General features: G+C 42.7%; 1 protein-coding gene across 10 annotated transcripts in view; it reads left to right on the top strand.

The window, feature by feature from the left end:
- Window positions 1-26,865, top strand: part of ASTN2 (astrotactin 2) — an 800,822-nt gene that overhangs the window by 641,132 nt on the left and 132,825 nt on the right. For all 10 annotated transcript variants that reach the window (XM_032478291.1, XM_032478290.1, XM_032478299.1 and 7 more), the window contains 2 exons: window positions 19,220-19,353; window positions 20,892-21,040. In XM_032478291.1, the coding sequence (XP_032334182.1) occupies window positions 19,220-19,353; window positions 20,892-21,040 (283 nt within the window). The remainder of the gene's footprint in view (window positions 1-19,219; window positions 19,354-20,891; window positions 21,041-26,865) is intronic.

Genomic DNA, 26,865 nt, shown 5'->3' with positions numbered 1-26,865 from the left:
AAAAGCTTGGACCCAGGTCTGCAAGATTCCGAAGCGAGTCTAGGCCAGAGTTTTCCAACTCTGGTCTGTGGGTGAAAGCCAGCGTGCCATCTGTTTGATGAAACGCAGCCACACTTATTTGTCTACGTGTCGTCTACGTCTGCTTTCCTGCCACAGTGGCTGAGTTAAGCAGTCGCCATAGAAGACAGCAGGACATACAAAAGCCAAAAGTATTTACTCTAGTCCTTCGCAAAAAAAAAATTCATGACCAACCTTGGTGTAGGCTAAGATATACCAGAAAAGAAGGAGAAGGAAAGTTCTTTCAAACACTATGTGCCAAACATACAGAACAGAGGAATAAAGCCCAGCAATTATCAAGTGCCTGCTCTATGCCTGGCATTTTAAAAGTGCTTCATCTGTTTTCGTACATGTTGTCTCACTCTATCCCCTGGCACATTTGCAGTAGGCACTATTATGCCCATTTCACAAATTAAACATTAAAAAAAAAATCTGAGTACTTAGGTAAATTATGTAACATCACACAGCTAGTGACTTGTGAGGTCAGAATTCAAACCCTGGAAGCCTGTGTCCAAAAATGTATGTATTTAGTCAATCATACTTACAACAGGTCTAAAAAACTGGGGAGAGATAAAACTGGAGAAGTGATACGCAGAAGACTGGGTTGTGGACAACTTTGAATGCTGGGCTAAGGTACCATGTAAACTACAGGGAGCTCTTCAAGATTTGTGGTCAAGGGAAGGACATAACTAGATGTGAATTTTAGGATAATAACTATACCAACAGCAGTTGCAGGGTGAATTGCAGGGACCAGGGCTGGTTTAATGGCAAGGCTTATTAATTTGGGGTCTGCAGATCACTGATTTTAAAGGGTCATTGGATCTCCAGAAAGTTTATGCAGAATTATGTATCACTGTAGTTGTTTTCTGGAAAAAAGATACATGGCGTCAGCAAATTTTCTAAATGTTTTTGACCCAGATGTTGAAGAATGCTAAGATAAACGGACTAGTTAGTTGGAGTGTCCACGGCAGAAGTCCATGAATGGGATGTCTGGGAAGGTGCGGGCTCAATTCAAAGAATTTTAACAACTATTAATTAAGGGTCTCCTATGGGCCAGGTGCTGTCCTTGGGCTTTTGGGATACATCAGAGAGCAAAATTGGCGTATATTTTGACCATCTGGAGACTTAAAATTTCTACTGAAATGTATGTGGAAGACGTAAACAATCAGAATAGTAAATAATATAATATATTAAAAGGCAAAGGGTGAAATACATAAAACAGAATTAGGTCAGGCATGCCTAGTGGAGTGTAGAGGCTTGGCTCTCAGAACATGACAGAGTCAGTCAGGATCACCTGGGTTGGAGGAAGCATTTTTTTTTTTTTTTAATGCAGATTCCTGGCTTCCTCCTCCTGATTCTGCTTGTCTGGGGTTAGGGGCGGGGTGAGGCTGGAAATCTTCATTTTCACAAGTTTCCCAGGTGAGCTTGAGAACCACTGCCCAAAACCACAGTTCATGTGACTTTCTCATTCTGAAATTCCTTCAGGGAATTCCATGCTTAGGGATTAAGAAAGTCAAGTATTTATAATCTGATGTAAATCTCTGCTATTGTGGGCCACTTCCTCTCCGTCGGAGCATTATGAGAAGGAGGTGAACTGGCCAGGAACCAGACTGTCAGGCGGTTCTTGGCAAGAGGGAAGATCAAAGAAAAGAGGGGGATATAATCCACATATTACTCAACACGCTCATGGTCAATTACAGAAGAGGAACTTAATGCTTGGCTTGCCTATTTGCAAAACTGGAAAACAGAGCTATTGCATGTGACCAGAAAACTACCAGATGCAGTAAGATATGCAAGGCATACAGACTTAGCAAATGCAGACATTTTTGCGTGTCAGAGTGTAGAGCTTCCCCCACGTCCCCTCCATGGGACGTTGAATCTAGTTAGCAAATGTGACAAAAAGAAGATCACAATGTCTTTTCCTGATACTTTAAAGAACAACCATTTACTGAGCACTTCACTTGTGCCAAGAGCTCAGCTCAAGCACCTTGTGTGCTTAGTTCACTGAACCCTCTCATCAACCCCACGTGGTGGGTCCTCCTGTTATCTTTCTTTTCCCCTTGGGAAAACTGAAGCACAGAGAATCACTTGTCCGAAGGTCCTGTAAGTAGGAACTGGTGGAGCCAGGTTTGACCCAAGCATTTCAGCTTTTTCTCACTTTGTTATACTCTCTCTCTCCTTAGCTACTTCCCTTCAACTTTTTGACAAAGTGTTAAAAAATGGAAGTTTAATGTGTACTAAGGAGACCATCATTGCCTAATAGTACCTTCTCCAGCTACTACTGAGTCTTCATTTCTTTTACTCAGTGGCCAAAATATTTGCAAGAACAGACAACTTCTGCAGTCTACACAGATTCACTCCCATTCATTCTAGGGTCGGTTCCCTCCATATAGTGGAAATACACTGGCTTCTCATCACTTGTAACCCCTGCAGACACTACATTTGCCACAAATGACTTTGCCTCTCTTTTAATGGTGTTTTCTATCTCAGTTCTTCTAGTCTGGAAACCAGTGAGACATCCTTGGTAACTCTGCTCTTCCTGCACTCACCCCCCTCCCCCCGAAAACTACAACACATTAAAAAAAAAACCCTATAGATTTTTTGTCTTAGAAACTTCTCAATTAAGTTTACTTTTTTACTCATTTTAGTCCAAGTCTTGCCTGAGCTATTTCAGTAGCCTCCTAACTGGCTGTGACCCTCGTCCCCTCTAATTCATTTTCTTCCTGGTAGCCAGAATGATATTTTCAAAATTAAAACTTGCTCACATCACTTTACCAGTGAAAACTCTTAACTGGCTTCCAGTTGCTCATAGGATCCAGAACAAGGAGCTTACCGTGGCCTCCAAGGGGCTGCTTGGACCAGCCCTTCTATCTTACAGCTCATCTCGTACCTGTTCCCTTCTTGCTTTTTGTGCTCAAGTCACAGTGATCTCCCACTTTCCGAAACTGTGCTTTGTCATGCCATAGGGCCTTTGCACATGCTGTTCCCTCTACTTGGAACTTGTTTCACCCCCTCCTGTTTCTTCTTTCCACTAAGTGAACTACTGTTCACCCATCAGATTGCTGAGGCTTCTAGATTTGATAAGATCCCCCTGTCTGTTTGTTTACTTACTTTATTGAGTCTTTTTATCTTTCTTTCATAGCAATTATCATAGTTTATAATTATGCCTTAATGAATGTTTTCTAATTGTTTGATTAATATCGGCGTCTCCTCCTCCTCCACATTTTATTGTTTCATTTTATGATGACAGCAGTGCCAATGCGAAGGAAAGAACAGGTAAACTCAAGAATGAAGGCATCTAGACCGGCCCTGGTCTGCTTGATTCCTTTCTGCCACACCTCGCAAGTGTTATGGAACCTGTGTTTGAACATTCCCAGTAACAGCTTTTTCAGTGATCCGTAAGCATCCTGTCTCCCCCTCCTTCTAGAATATCCTTTCTGATACTGAGTCAAAATATTTTCCTATACATTAAGAGCTAAACTCCATGAGACCAAGGTCTGGACAAACTTTTGCTCAGCAGTGCACCAACATCTTCTAGTAAAGTGACTCATAGTAGACATTCCATAAATATATATTTTAATGAGAATAAATGAAAGTGAAAAAATGAGTAACCAACTTGCATTGGCATGCACACATGTGCTTTCACATATACTAGCTCCGTTAGTCCTCTCAGTAGACCTATGAAGGTATCGATGTTTATCTTCGTTTTACAGATTAGGAAACTGAGGCTCAGAAAAGGTGGGTACCACCCTCTGAAGCCGCACAGGGCTAACACATGTCAGAGCCACGACTGGAATCCCTTTCCCAGCTGTCCCACCACCACTCATCCATCACACAACCATCATTTATCTTAGAGTGACATGCAGTCAGGGCAGTGCTGGGCTTCCAAGGAACAGAGCAAGCTGAAGGCCCCATCCCTGGGGGTGCTTTGTCTGTTCACAGGGGTCTCTTCTTGGGTCACTAGGAAACTTCAGTCAGCAGTGATGCTAAGGGCCCAGAGAGAATTTACAAACAATTCGACTCTCTCTATTTCTCTCTAATCTGAGAAGGAAAAAAAAAAAGAAGTCATTCCAGATGTGCCTCACAATTCATCAGGCAGATGTGGTTGAAAACAGTGTGAGTTTGTACTGTTACACGGTCAGGCGATCTGTGCAGAGCCTTCTCTGGTCATTCCTAGCATTTTTGAGCAGAAGGGTTCCAGGACATACATTTGAGTCCTGAGAGGAGGAGAAGCCCTCAAGGAATTGGCTTCTCCTTGCAGCACATGTTTCTTTTCTTTTTTAAATTCATCTCTGAGTTTTCCCATTTGGGAGAACATTGTCAGATTTCTGTATATTCTGCTACCCAACCCAAACCAATTTAGTTTAAAAAAGTATAATATATACAAAAGCAGAGAGACTAGTATAGTAAACCTCATTGTACCTATCACAAGCTACTACTCTGTCACCTCAAACATTATACAGTTGTATATGTAAATATTAAAGTTCATATTTCTAAAATATAAGGACTTAAAAAATATCAATACCATTGCCTTGCTCTCTAAACTATCAATTCCTCTATACCATCAAATGTTTAGTCATTGTTCATGTTTACCAGATTGTCTTACATTTTTGGCACCAGTTTGTTCACATTAAGATCTAAATAATAGCCAAACATTGTGATTGGCTGATAATTAAATCTCTTTTAATCTACGGATTTCCTCCTCCAATGCTCTTTTTATTCCTTGTGATATTTTGTCAAGAAAACTGGGCATAGTTCCCAGGGGATTTTGCTCATGGCAGCCCCACAGTATTATTTAGCATGTTCCTCTGCCCCTGTATTTCTTGTGACTTTGTAGTTAGGTCTGGAGGCTTGACCTGCCATGATTTTTTTGGCAACCCATCATCACCAGTATTGGTAGACTTTGTAGAACAAGGTGATCTAACAGGACAATTTGAGCTCTTTACTATAATAGGTAAGAGTTTATCTCTGATGCTGGTCAAATCTGCCATCAGGTCCTGACTGTTCCCTTTCTTCTGGGTGGCTTTTGGCAGGGGATTCTGAGCCTTACTTCCCTCAGGTATGATGTGGGAATAATAACAATAATACCTAACTTCTGAGGTTATTGTGTTAAATGAGATGGGCACCTGGTACATAGTAAGTGCTGAGTGTAGACAAGCTCCTACTTGTCTTCCCCTCCCTTCCTGCTCTTCCTCTTGTTCCCCCCACTTCTTCTCTCCCACATTGTGTTACTACATTTTATGACCAAAAGAGTGTCTATGAAAAAGAAGGAGCAGGCCAACTCAGTAGAAGAGGTGATCATTATCCAGGCATCTAGTCCAACCCTAGTCTGTTGCTAAATTCTTTTCTCCCTGCAGGAGCCCGTGTTTGAATACTCCCAGGAAAAGCTTGCTCAGTGATCCCTAAGCAGCTTGTTCTCTCATTATTAGAACATCCTTCTTTATATTGAGCTAAAATATTTTCCTGTACAGCGTGCCCTGTCCATGTGGTTTCCAGTTCCATCTGTCGGTGCTATACTGAGATGAACTTATCTCCTGACTTATCAGACAGAGCACATTGGAATCAGAGATGAGGGTTCAAATACCAGCTTTGCTACAAAATTTCTCTGTGCCTTTGGGCATATTACTTAAGTTTTTAAGCTTCTATTTTCTCATCAGTAAAATGGGATTAATAATATCTACCTTATAGAATTGTTCTGCAGATTAACTAAATCCAGGTAAGGTGCTTTGTAGCAATGTTTGGCTCACAGAAGTAACTCAGTAAAAGTTTGGCCTCTCTCCTGGTTCTAAGTCAGATATTTGAAGGCATCTTAGGTCTCTGCTGGACTTCTGGTAATCATCCCCAGTTCTTTCAATAGTTTTTCGTCACACGGATCTGCTGCTTTCCTCAGACTCAGTCCTAGCCCAGCCATCCCGAATGTTGACCCCTGAAAGAACTCCAGTATGCCTCTGTCCCTCTTGATGTATGCTTTATGAGGAGAGAGGCTAGAACACACAGGGACTGCCCTACTTGCCTACAGAATTCAGGGTGGAAGCCAAGTCTCTTGCTTCCAGACTTTTGGATTTGCCCTGGGTCACAGTAGCTTCTATCTTTAATATCATGTCCATAGTATTCAAAAACCTAATTTTTGGCTCACTAAAGGAAACAGAAGCTCAAGGGGAAAAATCTCTTATCTTATTGGCATCATACAGCCAGTAGTTATGGAACCAGGACTTAAATGCACGTCTGTCTGGTTCCATAGCCTGTGGTCTCAACGTGTTAAGATAGAGGCTGCCCCATCATTGGCTCCTTCCTCCACACTCGGACACTGGCAAGCCTGTTCTGGCGTTGAGTAGCCTTTCTTCTAGAGTCACCTCCTGTCACTGTCTTTTTCTTCACCTTTCCTTGACGGTAAAACGCCTTGCTCCATCCTCACCTCTTAGTCACTTCTCAGCCTTTTGGAAGCTGACTTCTGTTACACCCCCTGATTGAGATTCCTGTCACAAAACTTAACAAAGACCTGTGCACACAATCCAAAACCCTCTTCTCAACTATTTTTTAGAAGCATCAATCATTCTTAAAAGAGCTTGGGCTTGGCTCTTTCGACTGTACTTTGCCCAAGCTGAGTCTTTTCCAGAAAATATTGCTTCCCGTCAGAAACTCAGAGGGAATGCCAGGAAACGGAAGCGTGGTAGCTGCTTGAGGGTGGGGCGTACACGTTGATGAGGCTCTGCCCATCCCCCCATAGTGCTTCTCCATAGTCCGTGTCCCTCAGATGTGTAGATACCTGTTGTGAGGGGAGCTGGAGAAAATGGGGATTTAGATACATATTTATAAGTAGGTATATTGGTACAGATACATACTTACATATTTTATATAGATAGGTATATTTATTTACTTTTTTTTTTAATTTTCAGAAGGGTATGAGTTACATTCAAAGTAAACAGACTTGTTAGTGAGATTTTGAAGCTTTAAGTGTTCTAGTGAGTTACTATTGAAAGGGCCCAAGCTTTTGAATCAATCAGATCTAGATTTGAATTCCAGATTATATGCCTAACCTGTTGGATGTTCATGAACAAGTGACTTAGCCTACTTGAACTTTATTTTCATATCTGTCACATTAATCTGGACTTGCTGCGTAGATTAATTCTGGATATTATATCAGAAGACAGCTGTAAAGAAGAGCAGTGTAAGAATCAGATGGACCTAGGCTTACATTCTTATTTTACCCCATCCTGTGGAGCTATAACTTAATTATTCAGAATCTCAGTGAGGCTGGTAACAGCGTTGAACTCAGAGTTGCTGTTAGGTTAAATAAGATTATATATGCAAAGCACTTAGCAGTGCCCTGTGTGATTAGAGACTCGATCAATATTAATTGCAGCTTCTTCCCTCTTCCTTTGTCGTCTTCATCTTCCTCCTCTTTCTTTTCCTCCTTCACTCTTTTGCTTCTGCTCTTGCTTCTGATTAAAGCATCCAGTGCCGAGTAGGTGTACAATAAATGTAATTGCCTTACCCTCAGGCACCCACCAATGGATGAACCAAAAGAGGAGTCAGTTCACAGAGAGCAGGAAAAGCATACTTCCCCATAGTTGGTTCTAATGACATATTTTCCCTGTTGAAAAAATATTGAGAAGAATAAAACTAATTATGAGCCTAGATAAGCCTAGAATCACTTTTGTCTGTAAGTAATTGTGAATAACAACTCTAGTACATTCATAATAAATGATGATAATTCATAATCATTATCTTGCTTCCATTTAGAGAAAAAGTTCAGAGCTTTATCAGTGCTCTTTAATTATCAAATATATGTGTACGTGGGGGCGCATGGGTGGTTCTGGCATTACTTTAGGCACTTTATAAATGAACCTTACACCATTCTTTATTGAGGTTTATTGAGGTGGTTGTTACTACCTCCTCATTTTACACATGTGGGAAATGAAGCACAGAGAATTGAAGTCACTTCTATCTGTTTGCTTAGTAATCAGACTAAGATCTGAACCCAGGGGTTTGGTCCCAAAGATTGTACTCTTAACCTCCACGCTCTGCTGTCCCTCCAGCATATGTAATGTCCTTTGCTGGGTTAAGGGACCAAGACTTCTCAGAGTCCAACTTATCAGGACAGAAATATGGCTACAGTGAACCTGGTGGAAATCTTCCCTCTTTTCAGAGCTTCCTTAGCCAGATTTCCAAGGAGCCTTTTCAAAGGCAAAGATAAACTCAGTGTGGGTCTAGACTAAGCATGTCCCCTCCTGTCCTCTGACCTTTCTTTCCCTGCCCCCACCCACAGTTCCAACCATGGAAGCCCCACCAGCTGGAGAGACTACCTCCCTCAGATGCCTCCCAAGGGAAAATGGGCGTACTGGAAAAATGAGGTCACCGGTGGCCACAGAAGGGAAATTTTGCAGTCCTTTACTCAGGAACTCACCATTAACTTAAGCTAGCATTTAGCAACATAAACTCCACAATCTTGGACAAATCCTCCACTTGAAACCTTCCCACCCGCCTCTCATCTCCAGATGTTCTCACACAGGGGAGAGGAGTTACTATCTGTCACAGGACAGCAGGCCTTAGAAGACAGGTCTTGTCTATTGGGTGGGGCTGGGATCCTTGGCTGAAGGCTTCCCTTAGGAGAAGTGTGTGAGTCCCATCCAGGTTTCCCCTTCCAGAACTGAGTGGGCCAGGAGCAACGCCTTGCAGGAGACTGGCTGAGAGGAGGAGCCGTCCTCTGAAGAACTTGGATTTGTACAAGGCTAAGAAGCCCTTGGCAGTTCGAGGTCACAGGGCAAGATGCCTTGGGAAGATGACTCACAAGGAGATGGATGAGGCTACTGATATGGCTGCGTCTTCTCCCTGGAGTTATAACTGATGTTTCCTATTGCTCATAATTGGTCTGCTATTCATCACTTTCCCAATCGGTATCAGCTCAGTGACAGGCAGGACAAATGGTCTGGAGATAGTTTGAAACAATGTGAGCACAATCTCTTGCCCTGATGACTGAGTAGGTCTACTGGGATAACATAGATGAGACATCCAAAGAGCTCCCAGTCTTCTAATCCTCAGAGTTTACCACTCATTCATGCAACACTTATTCATGCAGCATTTATGGAGTGCCTCCTTTGGGCCAGGCCTTGTGCAAGGAGCTTTTGATAAAATAAGGCAAAGAACACAAAGTTCAGTGGAGAGGACAGACATACAAATAATTGTATAAAATATTGTAGTTCACTAGCAGACGTATTGTGCACGGGGCAGTTGGGGCCTTCAGTTCTGTTGGGAACTCAGAAAAAGGTTTCCAGGGAAGATTGTAGTTGTCATGGGTCTCAAATGATGAGTGTGATTTGCTTAAAGGCAGAATGGAGTTAAGGCGCTGCAGGCTGGAGGAAAACTATGTGCAAAGAAACAGTGGCCTCAAAGTTTGTTGCCTGTCTGGTCCGTGACAGGTGGTTTAATACAGCCATGGTTGGTAGGACTAGGGCAGACTAGAATAGTGGGGTATGAGACTGAAGAGATTGTTTGGCATCACTCTGCGAAAGGCCCTGTATGCCAGGCTAAGAAACGGTATCTATGCTTGTCTTAGTCAAACCTCTTTTATTGGTGAGGAATAGAAACCCACTAAAACTGTCTAAGCAAAGAGTGGATAAATTATTACAATGTTATAGTGATTTCTCCTGTAACTCAAGGACAGAGAGCACAGTGGAGGTCCTGGCATCCAAGAAGCCACTCTCAGCAGTAAACCTGGAGCCTGACATCTCTGCTTCTCTCTGCACTAGAGCTTTCCCAGTTTCCTTCTCCCTCTCTCCCTCTCTCCCTCTCTCCCTCTCTCCCTCTCTCCCTCTCTCCCTCTCTCCCTCTCTCCCTCTCTCCCTCTCTCCCTCTCTCCCTCTCTCCCTCTCTCCCTCTCTCCCTCTCTCCCTCCCATCACCCCCACCTTTTCTGGTTTCCATGCACGTAGCTCAACACGATGAGCCTCGCCAAGTCTAGCTTTGTATTTCATCCCAGTTCAAGCACTCAGAGAGAGCAACGAACATCAGAATCTAAATTTCCATAAAGGATGTGATTGATCCAGTTTGGGCCAATATTGGTCCCACTACCCTTGGCCAAAGCAACAGGGTTGTTTAGTTCAAATGTGCCCACCAAACCATCCCTTGTATCTAATGCCTGAACGGCATCTATTAAGATCCTGAAGGTTGTTATTCTCAAACTGGAGCACTCTTAACTCAGAGGGACACACTGTGGTATGTGAGGATATATCCAAAACCACAAGATAAAGAGACTGGAGATTCTCGGACTTAATAGTACCTAGGCGTCACCTGGGAATATTTTCAATCTCAAGTGCTGGGGTCCTTCTCCCCAAGATTCTGATTCAGTGGTTATGAGTTTAGCCTGGGAATCTGAATTTCTAACAAGCGCTTCAGGTCATTAATGAGACAAGAGGTCCAGGGATCACACTGTGAGAAACACTTTGGGAAAAACTCCATTGTTTCAATGTTAAAGCCAGCCAGAGTTTATTGTGGAGTAGAATATGTAATTTGCATAAATATTTAAGAAAGAGACTTCAAAGTAATTTTGCACTTGTCCCTTCTGATATTTGGGATGCTTTGTACCAAAAGCTCAAAAAGCCCTTCCATATTTTACTGGAAGATGTAGAAGATTTTTATGTCAAGAGTCTTGGCTCTTAGATCTCCTGGGCTGGTCTCAGGGGTGAAGTTAGCATCTGGTAGGAGTATGCAGAGGTTAAGAGTGCAGAATTTCTCTCTGGTCCCAGACAGAGGAGAAATCTTCCAAGCCAAGGCGAGTAGGAGGCAAAGGGAGAAAGGTGTGACAGGATTCATGTTCTTAACATTAATTAATTTATGGTATACCAATTTATAAATCAATTACTGAGCTCCTACTGTAGGTCAGGGCCCAGGGATTAAACAGTAAACAAAGCAGACAGGACTCCAACCTCAATTTGTACAGAGCCTATTAGGAGAGACAGACAGGTAATGAAATAGACTATGAAATATAACACAGTAAAATACGTTTTATGATAGAAGGTAGGAAGAGATGTGTTATGAAAGAAGGGGTCTATCCCAGTTGTGGGAGGGTCAGGCAGGGAGTGCTGCCTGCAAGAGGTGGTTTCTAAGCTGAAAGCTGATGGGTTAGTCAATGGAGGAAATTACTGGATGGGGTAAGAGTGTTCCAAGGAATGGAAATAGCATGTAAAAATCAAGAGATGAGACGAGCATAGCTGGAGAATAGAGTATGAAAAACTTGGTGGCAGGAGGTGATGCTGGCAGAAGAAGCAGAGATTTGGGGGAGCCTGACAGCAGCACAAGGCCATCCAGACGCCCCACAGCCGTCGAGCAGGGTGTGGCAGGATCTGCGGCCAGAGAGGCCAGTAGGAGTGGGCTCAGGCCCTCAGAGTGGCCCGGGGCCTGAGCTGGGTGCCTGAGTTGGACCAGTGTCTGTGGGAGCCACACATACTTCTCGCACTCGTGTGTCGGAGGAAGTTCGGGGCCTCTGACATAAGAACACCGAAACCCTTATTTTATAGATGAGATAATCAGAAAGGGAGACTGACTTGGCCAAAGTTGCGCAGTTACCGACGGAGCCGGGGTGAGCTTCCTGAGGAGCTCTTGGCTGGCCGAGGGCTTTGTGTCCAGTTCAGAACGTAGATTAGCGTCACACGGAAACGACTCTGCAGGGCGCCAGATCCTCAGATGCCGTGCAGAGAACCAAAAAAGCTCCATGGACAAATATGTTTGGGAAATGCTGCATTTTATACATTCCCTTCTTAGGGCTTCCCAGTGACCATTAGCATATGTGTGGCTCTGAAAAATTCTGTGTAGAACAATCTATTTGATTTTCTTTGATCTAGTCTTTTCCAAACTTATTTGACCTCAGAGACGACTTCCCCCACCACCTCCTTTTTTTTTTTTTTTTTTTTTTAAACTCAAAGTCAGTAAATATCCTATTGAACTCATGTCCCTGGAAACAACTTTGGAGTGTTGTTCTGGCCTATGAGGATTTGGTTGACTGGTCACCCTGTCTCCTCCTGAGAATATGCATGCACCTCAACTCCTGCTTCTTCAGTATTTAGTATTTAGGAAAAATAAGTCAGTGTTTAGAAAAAAATACTGTCTTTGGTATTTGGGAAAAATACTTCCAATGAATCAGTCTTTGGAATCAGCTCTGTGTTTGAATCCTAACTCTGAATCGTCCTAGATTAGTGACATTGTTCAAGTCACTTGATCACTTGAGCCCCAAACTTTTTAAAGGTTCAATTTTTTCAAAGATTGCATGGAGACAGTGCAACCTGATACCTGGGTTTATTATGAAGAATAAATAAGCTCATAGTGGTGAAACATTTAGGCTTTGGAATTTGAGGCTCTTGAGTTTGAATTTTGCTCTGCCACATATTGGCTATGTGACACAGGACAGGAACCCAGACTCCCTGGGGCCTCAGTCTCACCCTCTGTATAATGGGAGTGATGGAAGTACCCAGTTTGTGGCATTGTGCAAGTGAAATGACTTTGTGGCAAACACCGAGCCCTGTGTCTGGCATATAGGTATGCTCAAAAATACTCACTGTCATTTTTAATGCTTTAAAACCCAGCTCTCCATCCTCTACATAAGGTGGATGGGAGCTGAAATACAGAGTGAACTGACGAGAAAAATAACTCCTTGCCTGGGGATCATATAACCCCATCATCTTGTCTCTGCACATCTTGGAAAACAGCTGACAGAGCCCCGTGCAGAAGCCTTTCAGTGGGTTGTGTATTTATTTCTTTAATATTTTTTCATTAACAGAGGTAAGTGTGGCAAGAAAGAGTCTGGCTGACTCTAAGCATCTTCCCCCTGTCGCCCAGATTAACAAGCTGTTCTGTCGGGCTCTCATCATTCAGGGGAGAATGGCTTGAAAAGCGAAGTTTATCCTGACAGGGGAAATTAGGTGTCGTTCCCGTGATTTATAGAGCCATAAATTGAGCTGTGCAAATTCTCATATAGGAAGTGGGTCCTTGCCTATCAGTGTCTCTTTCTGTGTGGCCTTGTGAGTGGGGGGATCTGACGCAGGAGCTGAGAGTGAGGGGTAGGGTAAGGGAGGTCAGCGGGCAGAGCTTGGGATTCCGAGTTCGAGACGATCTGCTCCACTGCTTTCTGTCTGGGGGACCCGGGCTGGTATCACTCCTCTGACCCCACCCTTGCTCTCTGTAAGGATTACTGGGACAGTAAGAGCTGCTGCACCCACAGGTCACTGGGAGCCTGACAGGAGCTGAGAGACAGATGCCCCAGCGCCAGACCTAGAATAAAGAAATGCCTCTTCTTACTCTCGCTCCTCAGAAACCGTCAACAGTACGCTCATTGTGTGTGGGGCCTCCTCTGCAGAGAGGATGTTAGCTGGGAGGAGTTTTTAAAAGAGACGTAATTTTTCTAGAGTAGTTTTAAGTTCCCAGCACAATCCTCAGTATCAAGCGCAGAGTCCCCATATAGCCCCTGTCCCCCCACCCCCGCCACGCAGTCTTCCCCACCCTCATCATCACTCACCACACTAGGGCATTTGTTACGACTGATGAATCGACACTGGCACATCATCACCAGAAGTCCAGGGTTTACCTGAAGGTTCACTCCTGGTGTGCACTCTGTGAATTTTGACAAACGTGTAATGACATGTATCCACCATGACAGTATCATACAGAATAGGTTCACCGTCCTAAAATCCTCCTTGCTCCAGATTCATTGTTCCCTTCCCCCCAACCCCTGCCAACCGCTGATTCTTTTACTGTTCACATAGTTTTGTCTACAGGCATGAATTTTCAAAGGATCCCATGTAGGATGAAAATTTTAAAGGGGATTGGAAAATTGTGAGCAGCTTTGAGAAGAAAGCAAAATCAGAAAATGATTAGAACCGGCAATGCTGTGGAGTGTATGTCCAAGTTGAAGAAAATGCAGATGGCAGTAAGGTCCAGAGAGGGTAAATGACTTGTGAGGTCACACAGCACATTAGTCAGAAAATGTTAGAGGTTCCTGGGACTCTTCTGTCCAAGGCACTTTCTACTCCTTTCGTGTTCTCTATCCTTGTCCTGTGAGGCTTTTTTCACTCCTGTGGCTTCTCTTACATTGAACCAGATGAAATTGCAGACATGTGACTTAAATGTAAATGGCAGTTATCTGTGGCATTTTCACTGGTCCGTTCCCATCAGTACAATGAAAAATCTCAATATATACTAGAGGGGGAGGGGTGGGAATCAGGACTATAAATAACATATTTAAAAAATGGCTTGTCTCTGTCAGATTGTGTGTTTGGAGGCTTTACATTTCAGAGCACGGGCTCCAGAGCCAGACTTCCTGGGTTCATATCCTGGCGATGCCACTTCCTCGCCCTAGGATCTCGGGCACAAACGTGAAATGGAACTTAACAACATCCCTACCTCACAGGTTGCTGGGAACATTAATTACATGAATTAATATATCTCTAAGTGGCTAGGGTTGTTGTGAGGAGTAATACATGTAAAGAATTTAGAATAGTATTTGGCTTGTAATAAGCACTCAATAAATATTAAGTGCTATTACTAATATCTTCTAATTAGTGGGGATCTTGTTCATGATGGTAGGACCAAAGGACCTGCATTCAATTCCTTGTTCTACCGCTTTTTAGCTGGGTGACTTTGAACAGGCTGTTTCACCCTTCAAACCTCAGTTTCCTCCTCTGTAAAATGGGGATGGTAACAGCAGAATCTGCCTCATAGGGCTCTTGACAAGATTGAAAGAGATAATGTGTATTAAAATACTTATCACACTCTCAGTAAATGTTGCTGTTGTGTTTGTTTCCTGTCTCACAGCATAACAAATGAACGGCTCAGACCCAGTTCCAAAGGTAGGCAGCCTTGTATAGTGAAGGTTAGTTGATATGAAAAACTTAGTTTATTTCCTGCCAGATTCTTGTGGTGGAAACTTAGACAAGTCTCTTTTCCTTTTTGGGTCTCTTAGTCTCTTAGTTGTGAGGGCTGCTTTCACCTTTCAGGACTCTTTCGGATCTGAAAGGCCAGGCACCTGTGACAATTGAGTATGAGTGTGTGCACTTCAGAGCCCGCTAGCTCCTGGGACGAGTATGTAGTTTAAGATTTCTGCTTCCTTTTGTTCAGCTGCTCCCTAGTTGCTACATCCTCTAAGTAATCCTCTAAGTAATCTTGCAGGATTATTCAGACGTGCATTAACCTGCTGTTCCAGTTGTTTATTCCTATGTCATCCCCAAAATGGGTGGCTTAAAAGGAGCATCGTTTTATTATTGTCTCTCATGGTTCTGGAGGTGACTGGGCTGAGCTGGGCATTTCTTACTTGGTTCTCTCATGTGGCTGTGGTCAGCGGATGTCTGTGGCTCACCCATCTGGCAGATGACCCTGGCCGTTGGCTGAGACCTCAGCTGGGTCTATAGACTGGAATGCCTCCATGTAGCCTCCATGTGGTCTGGGCTTCCTCACAGCATGGTGGTTGGGCTCTGAGAGTGAGCATCCCAAGAGACATGATGTGGAAGCTGCCAGACTCTTACGGCCTGGACCTGGAAAGTGAAGCAGAAGTACTAGTTTTGGTCAAGCCACCGTGGAGCTCAGGCTCAAGGGGAGAGAACCTAGATCCCACTTCTTGATGAGGGAAATGTCAAAGATACTTAAGGTCGTGTTTTAAAGTCAACATACCTGCCTGCCTGCTCTGTTGGGGAATAAGAAGACTTAAATCAACCAACATTACCCACTTTTCTTCCCAAATGTCTTCTCACGCATGCTGCTTAATTATGCACTCATTGATTTGTAACAAGACGACCAGTTAATCCCCTCACTGTCAGGACAGACCAGAATTGCCACCCCCCCACCCCCACCCCCACCCCCCGTGAGTACTCTAGCCCCTGGTCTCCAACTCCTGTAACAGGGCAATGAATGATTGGCATCTCCTATAGCCACTGCTAGGGGGTGTGCTGGTGACTGAATGGCAGATGGCTCAGGTATCCGAGAGGCCCAGGTGATGGCTATAAACCACTCTTTCTGCCTCTGCACAAGCACTGCTACGATGCCAGATTCAGTCCTTCCTAAGTTCATCAATCTGGTCTTTCCGACCATCAAACCTGGTGAGCATGGGCTCAGGAATTAGTCTCCTACAAAGCTAGGATAACAGCCTAGCAGTCTGACCTGTGTGTATTACGTCATAGCATTTGAACTATATTAATTATGATGGTGTGTGTCTTCATCTAATGACACTGGGTCCTTTAGAATTAGTGATTGGATCTTGTTTCTCCTTTCTCAGAGGATGTTAATTACACCTTCAGAAATATAACTTCTGAGTCCTCATTTTACAGATGGAGAAATTGAGGCTTAAAGAGAGGAGTGACTTATGCAAAGTTCAATTAGGAAAGTAACCATAGAGTCAGGAATAAATCCTAGTTTATTTTGGTTGCTTAACATTTTTGTGGCTGTTTTCTCCTCTTGCCGGGCTTGGTTTGCTAGCTAATTAGCCAGAAGTTGGAAGCATTTACTAGTAGTGGAAATGCAAACCTTCTTTGTTAAGAAAACCAGTGGCCATGCAAATGTAGCCCTTAGCCCTGTATGAAGTGCAAGATTTGTTTCTTACTTCCCTTCACTTACTCAAAAGCCAAGAGTCAACAATACCTCCAGTGTAAGGTTTCGTTTTCCTCTGAGAACACACAGACACACACATACACACAAACAACACAGAAGCACATGATACAAGCAGAGCAGCTGAAAAGGATGTTTTGGATGAAATCTTGGCATTTCTTGTTCCTGTGCGACCTGGGAAAGTCAAGGGTGCCAGAATTCGGATGGACTTTAGTTCAAATCCCTACTCGTCCACATGTCTGTGAATGGGGGTAGGACACCCATCTAAAGGGTGATTTTGAGGATTAAATGGAGGAATGGGGTCATTTCATCACAAAGTTGCTCTGTCACCTTGGATCAGCTGGCTAGCCTTTCTGGGCCACTGTATATGCATCTGTAAAACAGATTTGATTAGATGATTTACAGAATCCCTTGAAGCTGGAACATTCTACGCTGCTCCTCCCCTGGGATCTAATTGGATTCGGGATGGAGTGTTGCAAGGACTGAAGACGTAAGGAAAGACTCGACCGACGCTGACACACGCTGGCTTCTGCTGCTTTGCGAGGGCTCCGTGTTTGATGTAGGCCTTTTACCAGGGTGTGTTTGTGCTCTGTCCACGGTTTGCCTGGCCATTGCCGCAGTCCCCATTCTGTTCCTCAGGGTCTGGGAAAGAGCCAGTGGACGTGGAGACTCACAGGCAGGATTTCTTCCCAAGAACTGCTTGGATGGTGAAACAAAGTCCAGAGAGATTTCCTGTTTTGTTTTTCACAAGCTCCAGTGTTGATTACAACACACACACACACACACACACACACACACACTCACACACACACACACACACACACTCACACTCACGCAAAAACAAAAACACATACACAAGCAAAACAGGATGTTCTCCGTCCTCCTCCCCACGCTGGATTCCGAGGCAGTCTCTTGCCACCTGTGCCACTCTCACCCACGGCCCCACATTTCACCACTGTGGCAACTAAGCCAGCCCTCAGCACTAGCTGGAGACGCTACAGAATCTTAAACCGTGAGCAGTTGTACAGGTTAATTTAAGCGAGAACCTGCACATGGAGGGAGAAGAAAGTCTGTCGGTCAGCATGACCTCATGCCGTCCCATCTGGTTTCTGCCCTCATGAGAGTGCCCCCCTCTGATGCTGGCGGGAGAGCGGACGTTAGTTCCCAACTTAGGTTCTGACGCTTAGTGAGAACAGCGCTATTATTGTGTACCAGACTCTGGCCCACATACTTTATATGCAAACACTGAATGGGATATGTTTATACTAAAACAAAAGAAGTTGTTCATTTGGAATTTGAATTTAACTGGGCATCTTGTATTTTTATTTACTGAATCTGGCAACCCTACTTGGGGTCAACCCCACTGTCCTACATGGTTAAATAGAAAAGATCTATGCTTAGGAGTCACAGAGATCTGGGTCGGGTTTCTGCTTCCATCATTTGCTTGCTGTGTGGTCTTGGGGATATTACTTCACTGCTCTGATTGCTAGTTCTCACCTGTAAGTGAAGGTCCTCAGGACTGTTGTAAGAATTACATTTTTTTAATGCCTTTAAAGTACCTTACACTGTGTAATTAGGTGCTTCATGAACATGAGCTCTTATAATTCTTTTTTCATTTCTTTGGGTCACTATTCTTAATTCAGGAGAAATTAGATCATTTGTTGGTCCCCTTGGAGAGGATATGGGTAAGAACATACGGCAGGAATAATTGGAGCCTCCTCGTCAGAGACATTGAGAGAAATGAGTTGGAGGCTTACACAAGCGCATTCTTGATACACACCTTCTCCTTCTAGATCCGTGTCCTGTAGCCAAGAAGGCAGACCCCAGACCCACTTTACACAGACATGCTGTACTTGTCTTTTGAATAATATAAGATGGAAAAAAGTGACACCTGGGTAATCAGGTGTCCTTGATAGTAGGCACTATGAAGCTTTTGTTTAAAAAGTACACAGAAAGTAAAAAACCTTAAAGAAAACATGAGACTATGCAGAATCTGTTACCTGGCAAAGGAGGAGGAGATCAATGTTATCTGGTATCCTTAAGTCTGAAAAAAGCTGTCAAACTTTCTGAATCCCCAGTGCCTTGAAATGTCAGTGTAAATGGAGTGACAAAAGCATAAAGCACATCTGAGCCTGGGCCTAATGATCAGGTTTTCAGTGTCTGTTCATTTATTCAGTAAATACTGGCTGAATAAGTGTGCTCAGTCCTATGAGAAAACGCATGTGACTAAGTCATGGCCTGTGCCCTTGGTGGGGTCAGAGTCTGTTGGGTGAGACAGGCAAGGTGATGTGATGGTTAGGTGTGGTCCAGTGTGTTATGCTGTCCGGAAGAGGAGCCTGACTCCAGGTTTAAAGTCAAGGTTGGGTTCCCAGTGTTCATTCTGACTGCTGGGTAGAGAGAATGGCTCCAAGTAGAAGAGCCTGGTAGTAGAATGCTAGGGATTTAGGCAAGAGATGCTGTCCTGTGCCCAGGAGAGCTACTCTGGAGCTTGAGTCAGCTGCCATCGTGGCCATTGGAACCTTCACTCTCCATCTCTCCACCATTGTCATCATCATCTCTTTTGTCCTCCTTTATTTCAGGCCTTCAAGAGTGCACTGATGAGCTCCTACTGGTGCTCAGGGAAAGGGGACGTGATCGATGACTGGTGCAGGTGTGACCTCAGTGCCTTTGATGCCAGTGGGCTCCCCAACTGCAGCCCTCTCCCGCAGCCGGTGTACGTATGTATGGCCCCTTTGGCCACCCCTTCCCATGGACTCATAGTCCTCTCCTGCCAACCCAGGCCATCGCTGGCTTCTGTTCCTAGGGTGCTTCACCAGATCCCTGAAGTCTCTGGGGGCCCCTACCTCCTTCTTTGAGAAAGCAGGGAGTTTTAGCAGAACAGAATCATGGCTCAGGGGTAGACACTCAAATCGCAGTGCATGCTGTTTTAGCAATGCCACACCATCCGTCCTTCCTGACTTCATTCATCCGCTCAACAAAGGTTTCCCGGGCACTCACTGTTGCTTTGTCAGTTCCTGTGCTGACCACTGCGGCTATTGAGACAGAGAAAGTGTAGAACCTATTCTAAGAAACTTTATGTTACTCACTCATTCAAAAGATAATGTTTGAACACCTGCTGTGTGTCAGACCCTGGAGAATTTGTCGATGAGCAAGACAGACACTTGGGGAGCTGACCATTTAGTGAGGGGGACAGATGTCAAAGCAAAAACAGGAAACTGTGATACCGCTCAAAAAGTTAAATAATAAAAATACGAAAAAAAACCCCACAAAGACACACTAATGGAGAAAATAAAGGGGGGGGATGCTTTAGTTGGAGAAGAGGAAGATAGTCTGGGAAGCCTCTTGAGAAGACCTGAATTAGAGTCAGAGCTAGGCAGGCGGGAAACGGCAACAGTCATGTTTCAGGCAAAAGAAAGAGCCCATGGGATAGCCCTGATGCAGGGCATTCACCATTGGAGGAAGTAAAGGACTGGGACATGTGATTCAGAGGGAGAGCCGTGTGAGGAGCAGAGATCTGGGCAGGAGCCAGTATTGAGGATGCATTGCAAGATAGTCCTTGAGGAGACAGTGGATGGAGTGGCAAGGGAGCCAGAATCTGGGCTGGGGACAAGCAAAGTCACCACCATGGTTCGGTCCCCAGCTGGTCGGGTGACTTTGTGCAGATCATTCCCTTTTCTGGGCCTCGCTGTCACCTTCTGTGAAATGGGGGGATGAACTCCCCTCTCTCAGAGGACCCTCCCAGTGCTCACCTTCAATCATTCTGTTATTTCTCACTTTTTTATAAAAGGACTCCCCAGGATTCCTGCCCTCTGTGAGGGAGTATTGATTTAAGGATATTAAAAGGTTGGCTGATAAATTTGGGGATTGAAGAGAATGGCAGACGAGTTGGAAGATACTGTGTTTGAAGGCACTGCCAAGTTAATTGACAGTGAAGAATCATTGAGAATATATTTTAAATAAATGGAAAGCTAATCAACTTTCTTTGAGCACATATTGCCTGCTTAGATTAATTTACTGGATCCCACATCGATCCTGAAAGGGAGCTCTTCTTATCCCCCTTATGGACGAGGAAACGGAGGCTGAAAGAGGTGTAATTAATTGCCTGAGTCTATATAAGGGATTGGTGGTGGGTTGAATCAAAATTTGAAGCCACACTGAATGCTGTGCTCTTAATCTTGACACAAGCTGACTCTTTGGGGGCCCAGACAATACTGGCTGGCAAACAAACAACCTTCCCTGTCACCCCCGTAGGCTGCGGCTCTCCCCAACTGTAGAGCCCTCCAGCACCGTGGTCTCCTTGGAGTGGGTAGATGTTCAGCCAGCTATTGGGACCAAGGTCTCTGACTATATTCTGCAGCACAAGAAGGTGGATGAATACACAGATACAGACCTCTACACGGGTAAGTAGAAAGCCTATGACTTCCTCTTTGGCCGAGGTGGTGTGACAGAGAAGGGAACCTGGGATTTTCTAAATGCCTTTGGAGGCTTGGTGTCATCTGAACTGGGAAGTTTCATTGTTTAGTGATTGTCACCTAGTACCCACACCTGTGTGCTTTCTGGTATGATTTTCAGCAGGGGAAGGTAGGAAATTGTACTTGGAAAAATTCCTGATTCTCTTAAGTTGGATCCTCAAAGCCATATACTGAAGTGTTAGTTAATTCAAAAAATTCTACTTGGGAAGGCCTACATGTTGCATTTTTGAAGACCTTGACCTGTAACTATATTATCTCTGGGAGCGAGATGAGGAAATTCAAGGAATTGCCTATTCTAGTGAGATGTGCTGAAATAGTTGCCGTAGTGCTGGTCTGGCTCTAGGCAGGCTGGCAGCCTGGGTCTCTGGGACTGGCCTTGAGGCAGGACCTGAGGGCAGGCCTGGTACTGGGGTGTCGGGGGCCAGAGACCAGAGGAGCCACCAGCCTGCCTCTGGGGTGGGTCAGAAGCCTGAGTTGGTAGTAGTTAGCCTGGTGCTGGGCCCAGCTGGAAGCCTGGGTTCAAGGCTAATTTCCTAGAACTTGGGTTCCCAGGAGGACTAGGGAGCCTGGGCCCCAGGGACAGCCAGGGGCCTTTGGAGCTGGCAGATGCTGGGGTGGGTAAGGGGCCTGGGTTCATGAGAGCCCACTGGGAGTCTGGTGCCATGGAAGCTGCTGGGGCTCCTGAGCCGGCAGTTCCTGGGATGAACCAGAGGCCTGGGTTTGTACAGAAGCCTGCTGGGAGCCACGTGCAGCCATGGGAGTCGGCCCTGGGGTGCAAGTTGCATGCTCACTTTTCCCTTTCCTTCCAGGATGGTTTCTCTCTCACTGCCCTGGGCTGCTGAGGCTTGGGGGAGAGGTTATGGGAGTAAAGTAAATCTATCTTTCCTACCCTCCTCAAAGCACATTATATTATTTTTGTACCTCACCCTGGTGCTATGAGATCCCTCACCTAGAAACCATAGTTCTTGTGAAGGTATTTCTGTGCAGATAGTTGTTGAAATTGATATTTCAATGGAGGTGGTTGAGAGGATGCAGAGGGAGACAAGTGCTAGAAATTCTTATGCTGCCATTTTGCTAACATTAGTCTCTGAACGATTACCAAGCGTGCTTTTATAGATCAAGGAAGTGAATCCCAGAGAGGCCTGTGACCCTCCCAAGTCCCACGGCCAGGCTGTCTTACTCCCAGCGTAATGCCTGCATCTTTACTGATTATGCTTGGTGATAAAAGACTGAATGCTAGTTTGCTGAGGTTTTTGTTTTGTTTTAATTAGAAAATGGATGTTGAATTTTCTGTGTCTATTGAAATGATCATACAGTGTATGTTTCTTAGTTTGTTAATGTGGTAAATTACATTGAAGGATTTTCAAATGATTTAAAAGAAAACCTTGCATTCCTGGAATAAACAAATCTCACATGGTCATGATGCATTATCTTTTTTATATATTGTCGGACTTGTGTTAAAATTTTGCTTGGTTTTGGCATCTATGTTCCTGAGGGATTTTGATCTGTAGTTTTCTTGTGATGCTTTTGTCTGTTTTGTTGTCAGGATAATTCTGGCCTCTCAAAGTAAATTGCAGAATATTTCTCCTTTTTCATCTTCTGAAAGAGCTTGGGTGGAATTAGTAATATATATTTTTTAATTGTTTGGTAGAATTCACCAGTGCAATAATCTGGGCTCGGAGCCTTTCTTGTAAGAAGGTTTTAATTACCAGTTTAATTCTCTGAGAGACATGGGGCTACTCAAGTTATGTATTTTTTTATTTGAGTGATTTTGGTAATTTGTATGTTTCAAGGAATTTATCCATTTCACGTAAGTTGTAAAATTTACTGGTAAAAAGTTGTTCATGATATTCTGTTGTTATTCTTTTAGTATTTATGGAATTTATAGTGGTATCCCTCTTTCAGTCTTGATATTGGTAATTTCTCTCATCTCTCTCTTTCTGCTCAGTCTGGAAGGAGGGTTATGTAATTCATTTGTCCTCTCAAAGAGTCAGCTTTGATTTCACCTATTTTTGCTATTTTCTATTTCATTGATTTCTATTCTGATCTTTGTTTTTTCTTTGGCTTTGGATTTAGTTTGCTCCTCTTTTTCTGGATTTTTAAGGTGGTAGCTGAAGTTGCTGATTTGAGATTTTTCTTGTAAGTATTTCCTCTAATTATTGCTTTAGTGGCTTACCACAAATTTTTGATAAATTGGATTTTCATATTCTTTTCAGTTCAAAATACTTCCTATTTTCCCTTTTGTTTTCTTATTTGACCCATGGTTTCTTTAGATGCATGTTACTTAATTTCCATATAGTTGAGGATTTTTCATTTATTTTTTCTGTAATTGAATTTTAATTTGATTCTGCTGTATCAGAGAATATACTTTTTTAAAAAATTGAAGTATAGTTGGTTACAATTTACTAGTTTGTGGTGTACAGCATAATGTCCCAGTCATGCATGTATATATACATATATTCATTTTCATATCAGAGAATACACATTTTATGACTTTAGTCATTTTAAATTTATTGAGACTGGTCTTATGGCACAGAATATGGTCTATCATTGTTTTCAGATTCCAGTTTAAAATCAAGTACATTCTTCTATTTATGGATGAGGTATTCTATAAATGACAATTAGATCACATTGGTCAATTGTGTTGTCAGGTCTTCTAAATCCTTCCTATTTTTCTGTCTTCTTTTTTGTGTCAATACTTGAGGGAAAGGCAGTGAAATCTCTGAAGATGATTGTGGATTTATCTGTTTCTCGTTATAGTTCTATCAGTTTTTACTTTATGTATTTTGAAGCTCTGTTATTTAGAATGTTTTACATCTTGATGAATTGATCCCTTTATCACTGTGAAATGATTGTCTGTATCCCTGTTACATGTTTTGCACCCAGATCTACTTTTTCTGATATTAATAGAACTACTCCAGCTTTCTTCTGATTAGTATTAAGATGATCTACCATTTTTAATTTTTTTACTTTTATATTATTTGTGCTTTTATATTCAAAATGTGTTTCTTGCAGCCAGCATATTTTTAGGTCTCAATATTTTCTTCTTTTAAAAATCCAATCTGACATTGTTACCTTTAAATTGAAGTGTTTAGTCCATTTATATTTCAAATGATATTGCTGTCGTTAGGTTCATCTTGCTATTTGTTTTCTGTTGTCCCATCTTTCTTTGTTTCCTTTCTTTTTCTATCTTTTTTTAGATTGAGTGTTTTTATTATTCCATTTTATTTCTTTTGTTGACTTTCTAGTTACAACTCTCTTGTGTTAGTTTAGTGGTTACTTAGGGTTTACATATGCATTTTCAACATATCACAGTGTACCATTAGGTGCTATTATAACACTTCATATACAGTATAGGAACTTTATATAGTATAATTTTATTTCTCCTCTTCAAGCCTTTATGCTGCATTGTTACACACTTTATTCATATACATAAGTTCCATAATTCATTATCATTTTCCTTAAATAGTAAATTATCTTTTAAACATATTTAAATAATAAGAATAATTTTATATATTTACTCATGTACTTAACGTTTTTGGTGTTCTTCATTCTTTTTCAAACATCCATATTTTCATCTGATTTCATTATTTTTCTGCCTGAAGGATATCTTTTACTGTTTCTTATATTTCAGGTCTGTTAATGATGAATTCTTCCCGCTTTTGCTTTTTTGTAAACTATGATTGCTGGGTACAGTCTTCTAGATTGACAGATTTTTTTTCTTTTAGTAATTTAAAGATGTTACTTCTCTGTCATGCTTACATTATTTGCGTTGAAAAATCTGTCTTTATTTCTATTTTTGTTCCCCTGTACATGCATACCTTCCCCCCATACCCCTGGCTGCTTCTAAGATTTTTCTCTTTATTATTGGTTTAGAGAAGTTTTATTATTCATTGTGCTTGGGGTCCACTAAGCTTCTTGGGTCTGTACATTTATATTTTTATCCCGTCAGGAAAATTGGGGGCCATTATTTAAAATTTTCTTTTTCTTTCTGCCCACCTTTCTTCTCCTTTGGTGACCTAATATGTACATTCTGCTGCTTGAAATTGTTCTTTATTTCACTGATGCTCTTTTCATTTTTAAAAATTATTCATTTTCTTTTTGTTTCATTTTGGATAGTTCCTAGTGCTATGTTTTCAGTACTTTCTGCAAAATCTCCTCTAGTGTTAATCCTAGGCTGTGATTTCTTTTTCAACACAGACATTATAATTTTCACCTTTAGAAGTTCAAGTTGGATCTTATTAGTATATGGCATTAACTTTTTTGCTATATGCAATAGTTACAATGATGGTTTTAATGCCCTTGTTTGCTAATTCTAATGTCTGTGTCAGGCCTGGGTCCGTTTCAATGGACTGATTTCTCTCCTCATCATGGCTTGCATTTTCCTTCTTCTTTGCATGCCAGGTAATTTTTGATTGAATGCCAGGCATTGTGATACTTGCCTTGTTGGGTGCTGGATATTTTTATATTCCTATAAAAATTTTTGAACTCTTTTCTGGGCCACAGTTAAGTTAGTTGGAAACAGTTTGATTCCTTTGAGTCCGGCTTGTATGATTTGTTAGGTAGAATCAGAACAGTGTTTAGGCTAGGGCTAACTATTCCCTACTGCTGAGGCAGGACCTTTCTGTGTGTTCTACACAATGACCTGCCCATGAATTACAAGATTTTCCAGTGTGGCTGCTAGGAATAGGCACTATTTCTGGCCCTTATATGAGCAGTGGGCACTGTTCTATCTAATCCTCTTGGGTTGGTAGGCTCCTTACATGTATCCGTTGGTCAGTACTCTGCTGAGAATTTAAAGGGGACCTTCCACAGATCTCTTCGATTTTCTCTCTGTACAGCTGTCTCCTCTCAATTACTCTACCCTATAAATTCTAGTCACTTTGGTCTCCCTGGACTGAGAACTCTGTCTTTTCAGTGCAGGGAATCTGCCAAGTTGCTGTGACCGAGAAACTCTCTAAAGGCCAGAAGCTTGGGAAGCTTTAGGGCTCACAGAATTCGTTTTCCATATTTCAGGATTTCTGTCCTTTGTTTCCTGATTTCCAGCTTAAAAACTTGTTTTATGCTCTTTTCTTAAAAAAAAAAAAATTCTTAATGTTTCAGGCAGTAGGGTAAATAGTCTCTTTCTCTATCTAGACCGGAAATGGAAATCCAAGATTCTTCCTTCTGATTGTCCAGGAACCAGTGTTCTGATGCAAGAGTTTCTCTCTCTCTCTCTCTCTTTTTTTTTTTTTTTTTTTTGGTAGAGATAAAGCTTCTTTTTAGTTATATGGCCTGGGGGCACCCCACAGAGATATTACCCCTTCTTCTTCCTGCTGCCATTCAGAAGTTTGAAGATAATGACATATCTGCCACCATCTTTACAGGTTCTTCTAATTCTTCCTTGTGCTACTTGACTTTCATTCTCTCCACTATCCAATTCTTGGTTTTTTTTTGGGGGGGGGGGGGTTAGTGGGCAGTTGTCTTTAAAGAAGCAAGATGATGACTCTTATGTCTTCATAACTTGGTATCCTCCCAGAGTGCCTGACAGTAGATGTTCAGTGTCCACTGAATTGAATTGTATATGGGTAGGCATATCCATGTGTTAACCTTTCAATTCCGACATCAACTCCTTGAGTGCTATGTGGTTTTATGTGGTCTTATGTAGTCCTAGAGACTAGCTGAGTACATAGAAGGACTTCTAAAATGTGTCATGATTAATTGATGCTGTAGATGGTTGGGGGTGGAATCTGAAGCAGAAACCTCATTTCTTT

This window comes from Camelus ferus, chromosome 4 (assembly GCF_009834535.1).
Source record: "Camelus ferus isolate YT-003-E chromosome 4, BCGSAC_Cfer_1.0, whole genome shotgun sequence".
NCBI lineage: Eukaryota > Metazoa > Chordata > Mammalia > Artiodactyla > Camelidae > Camelus > Camelus ferus.
The sequence above is the reverse complement of the archived record's forward strand: the minus strand, read 5'-3'. Positions and strand labels throughout refer to the sequence as shown.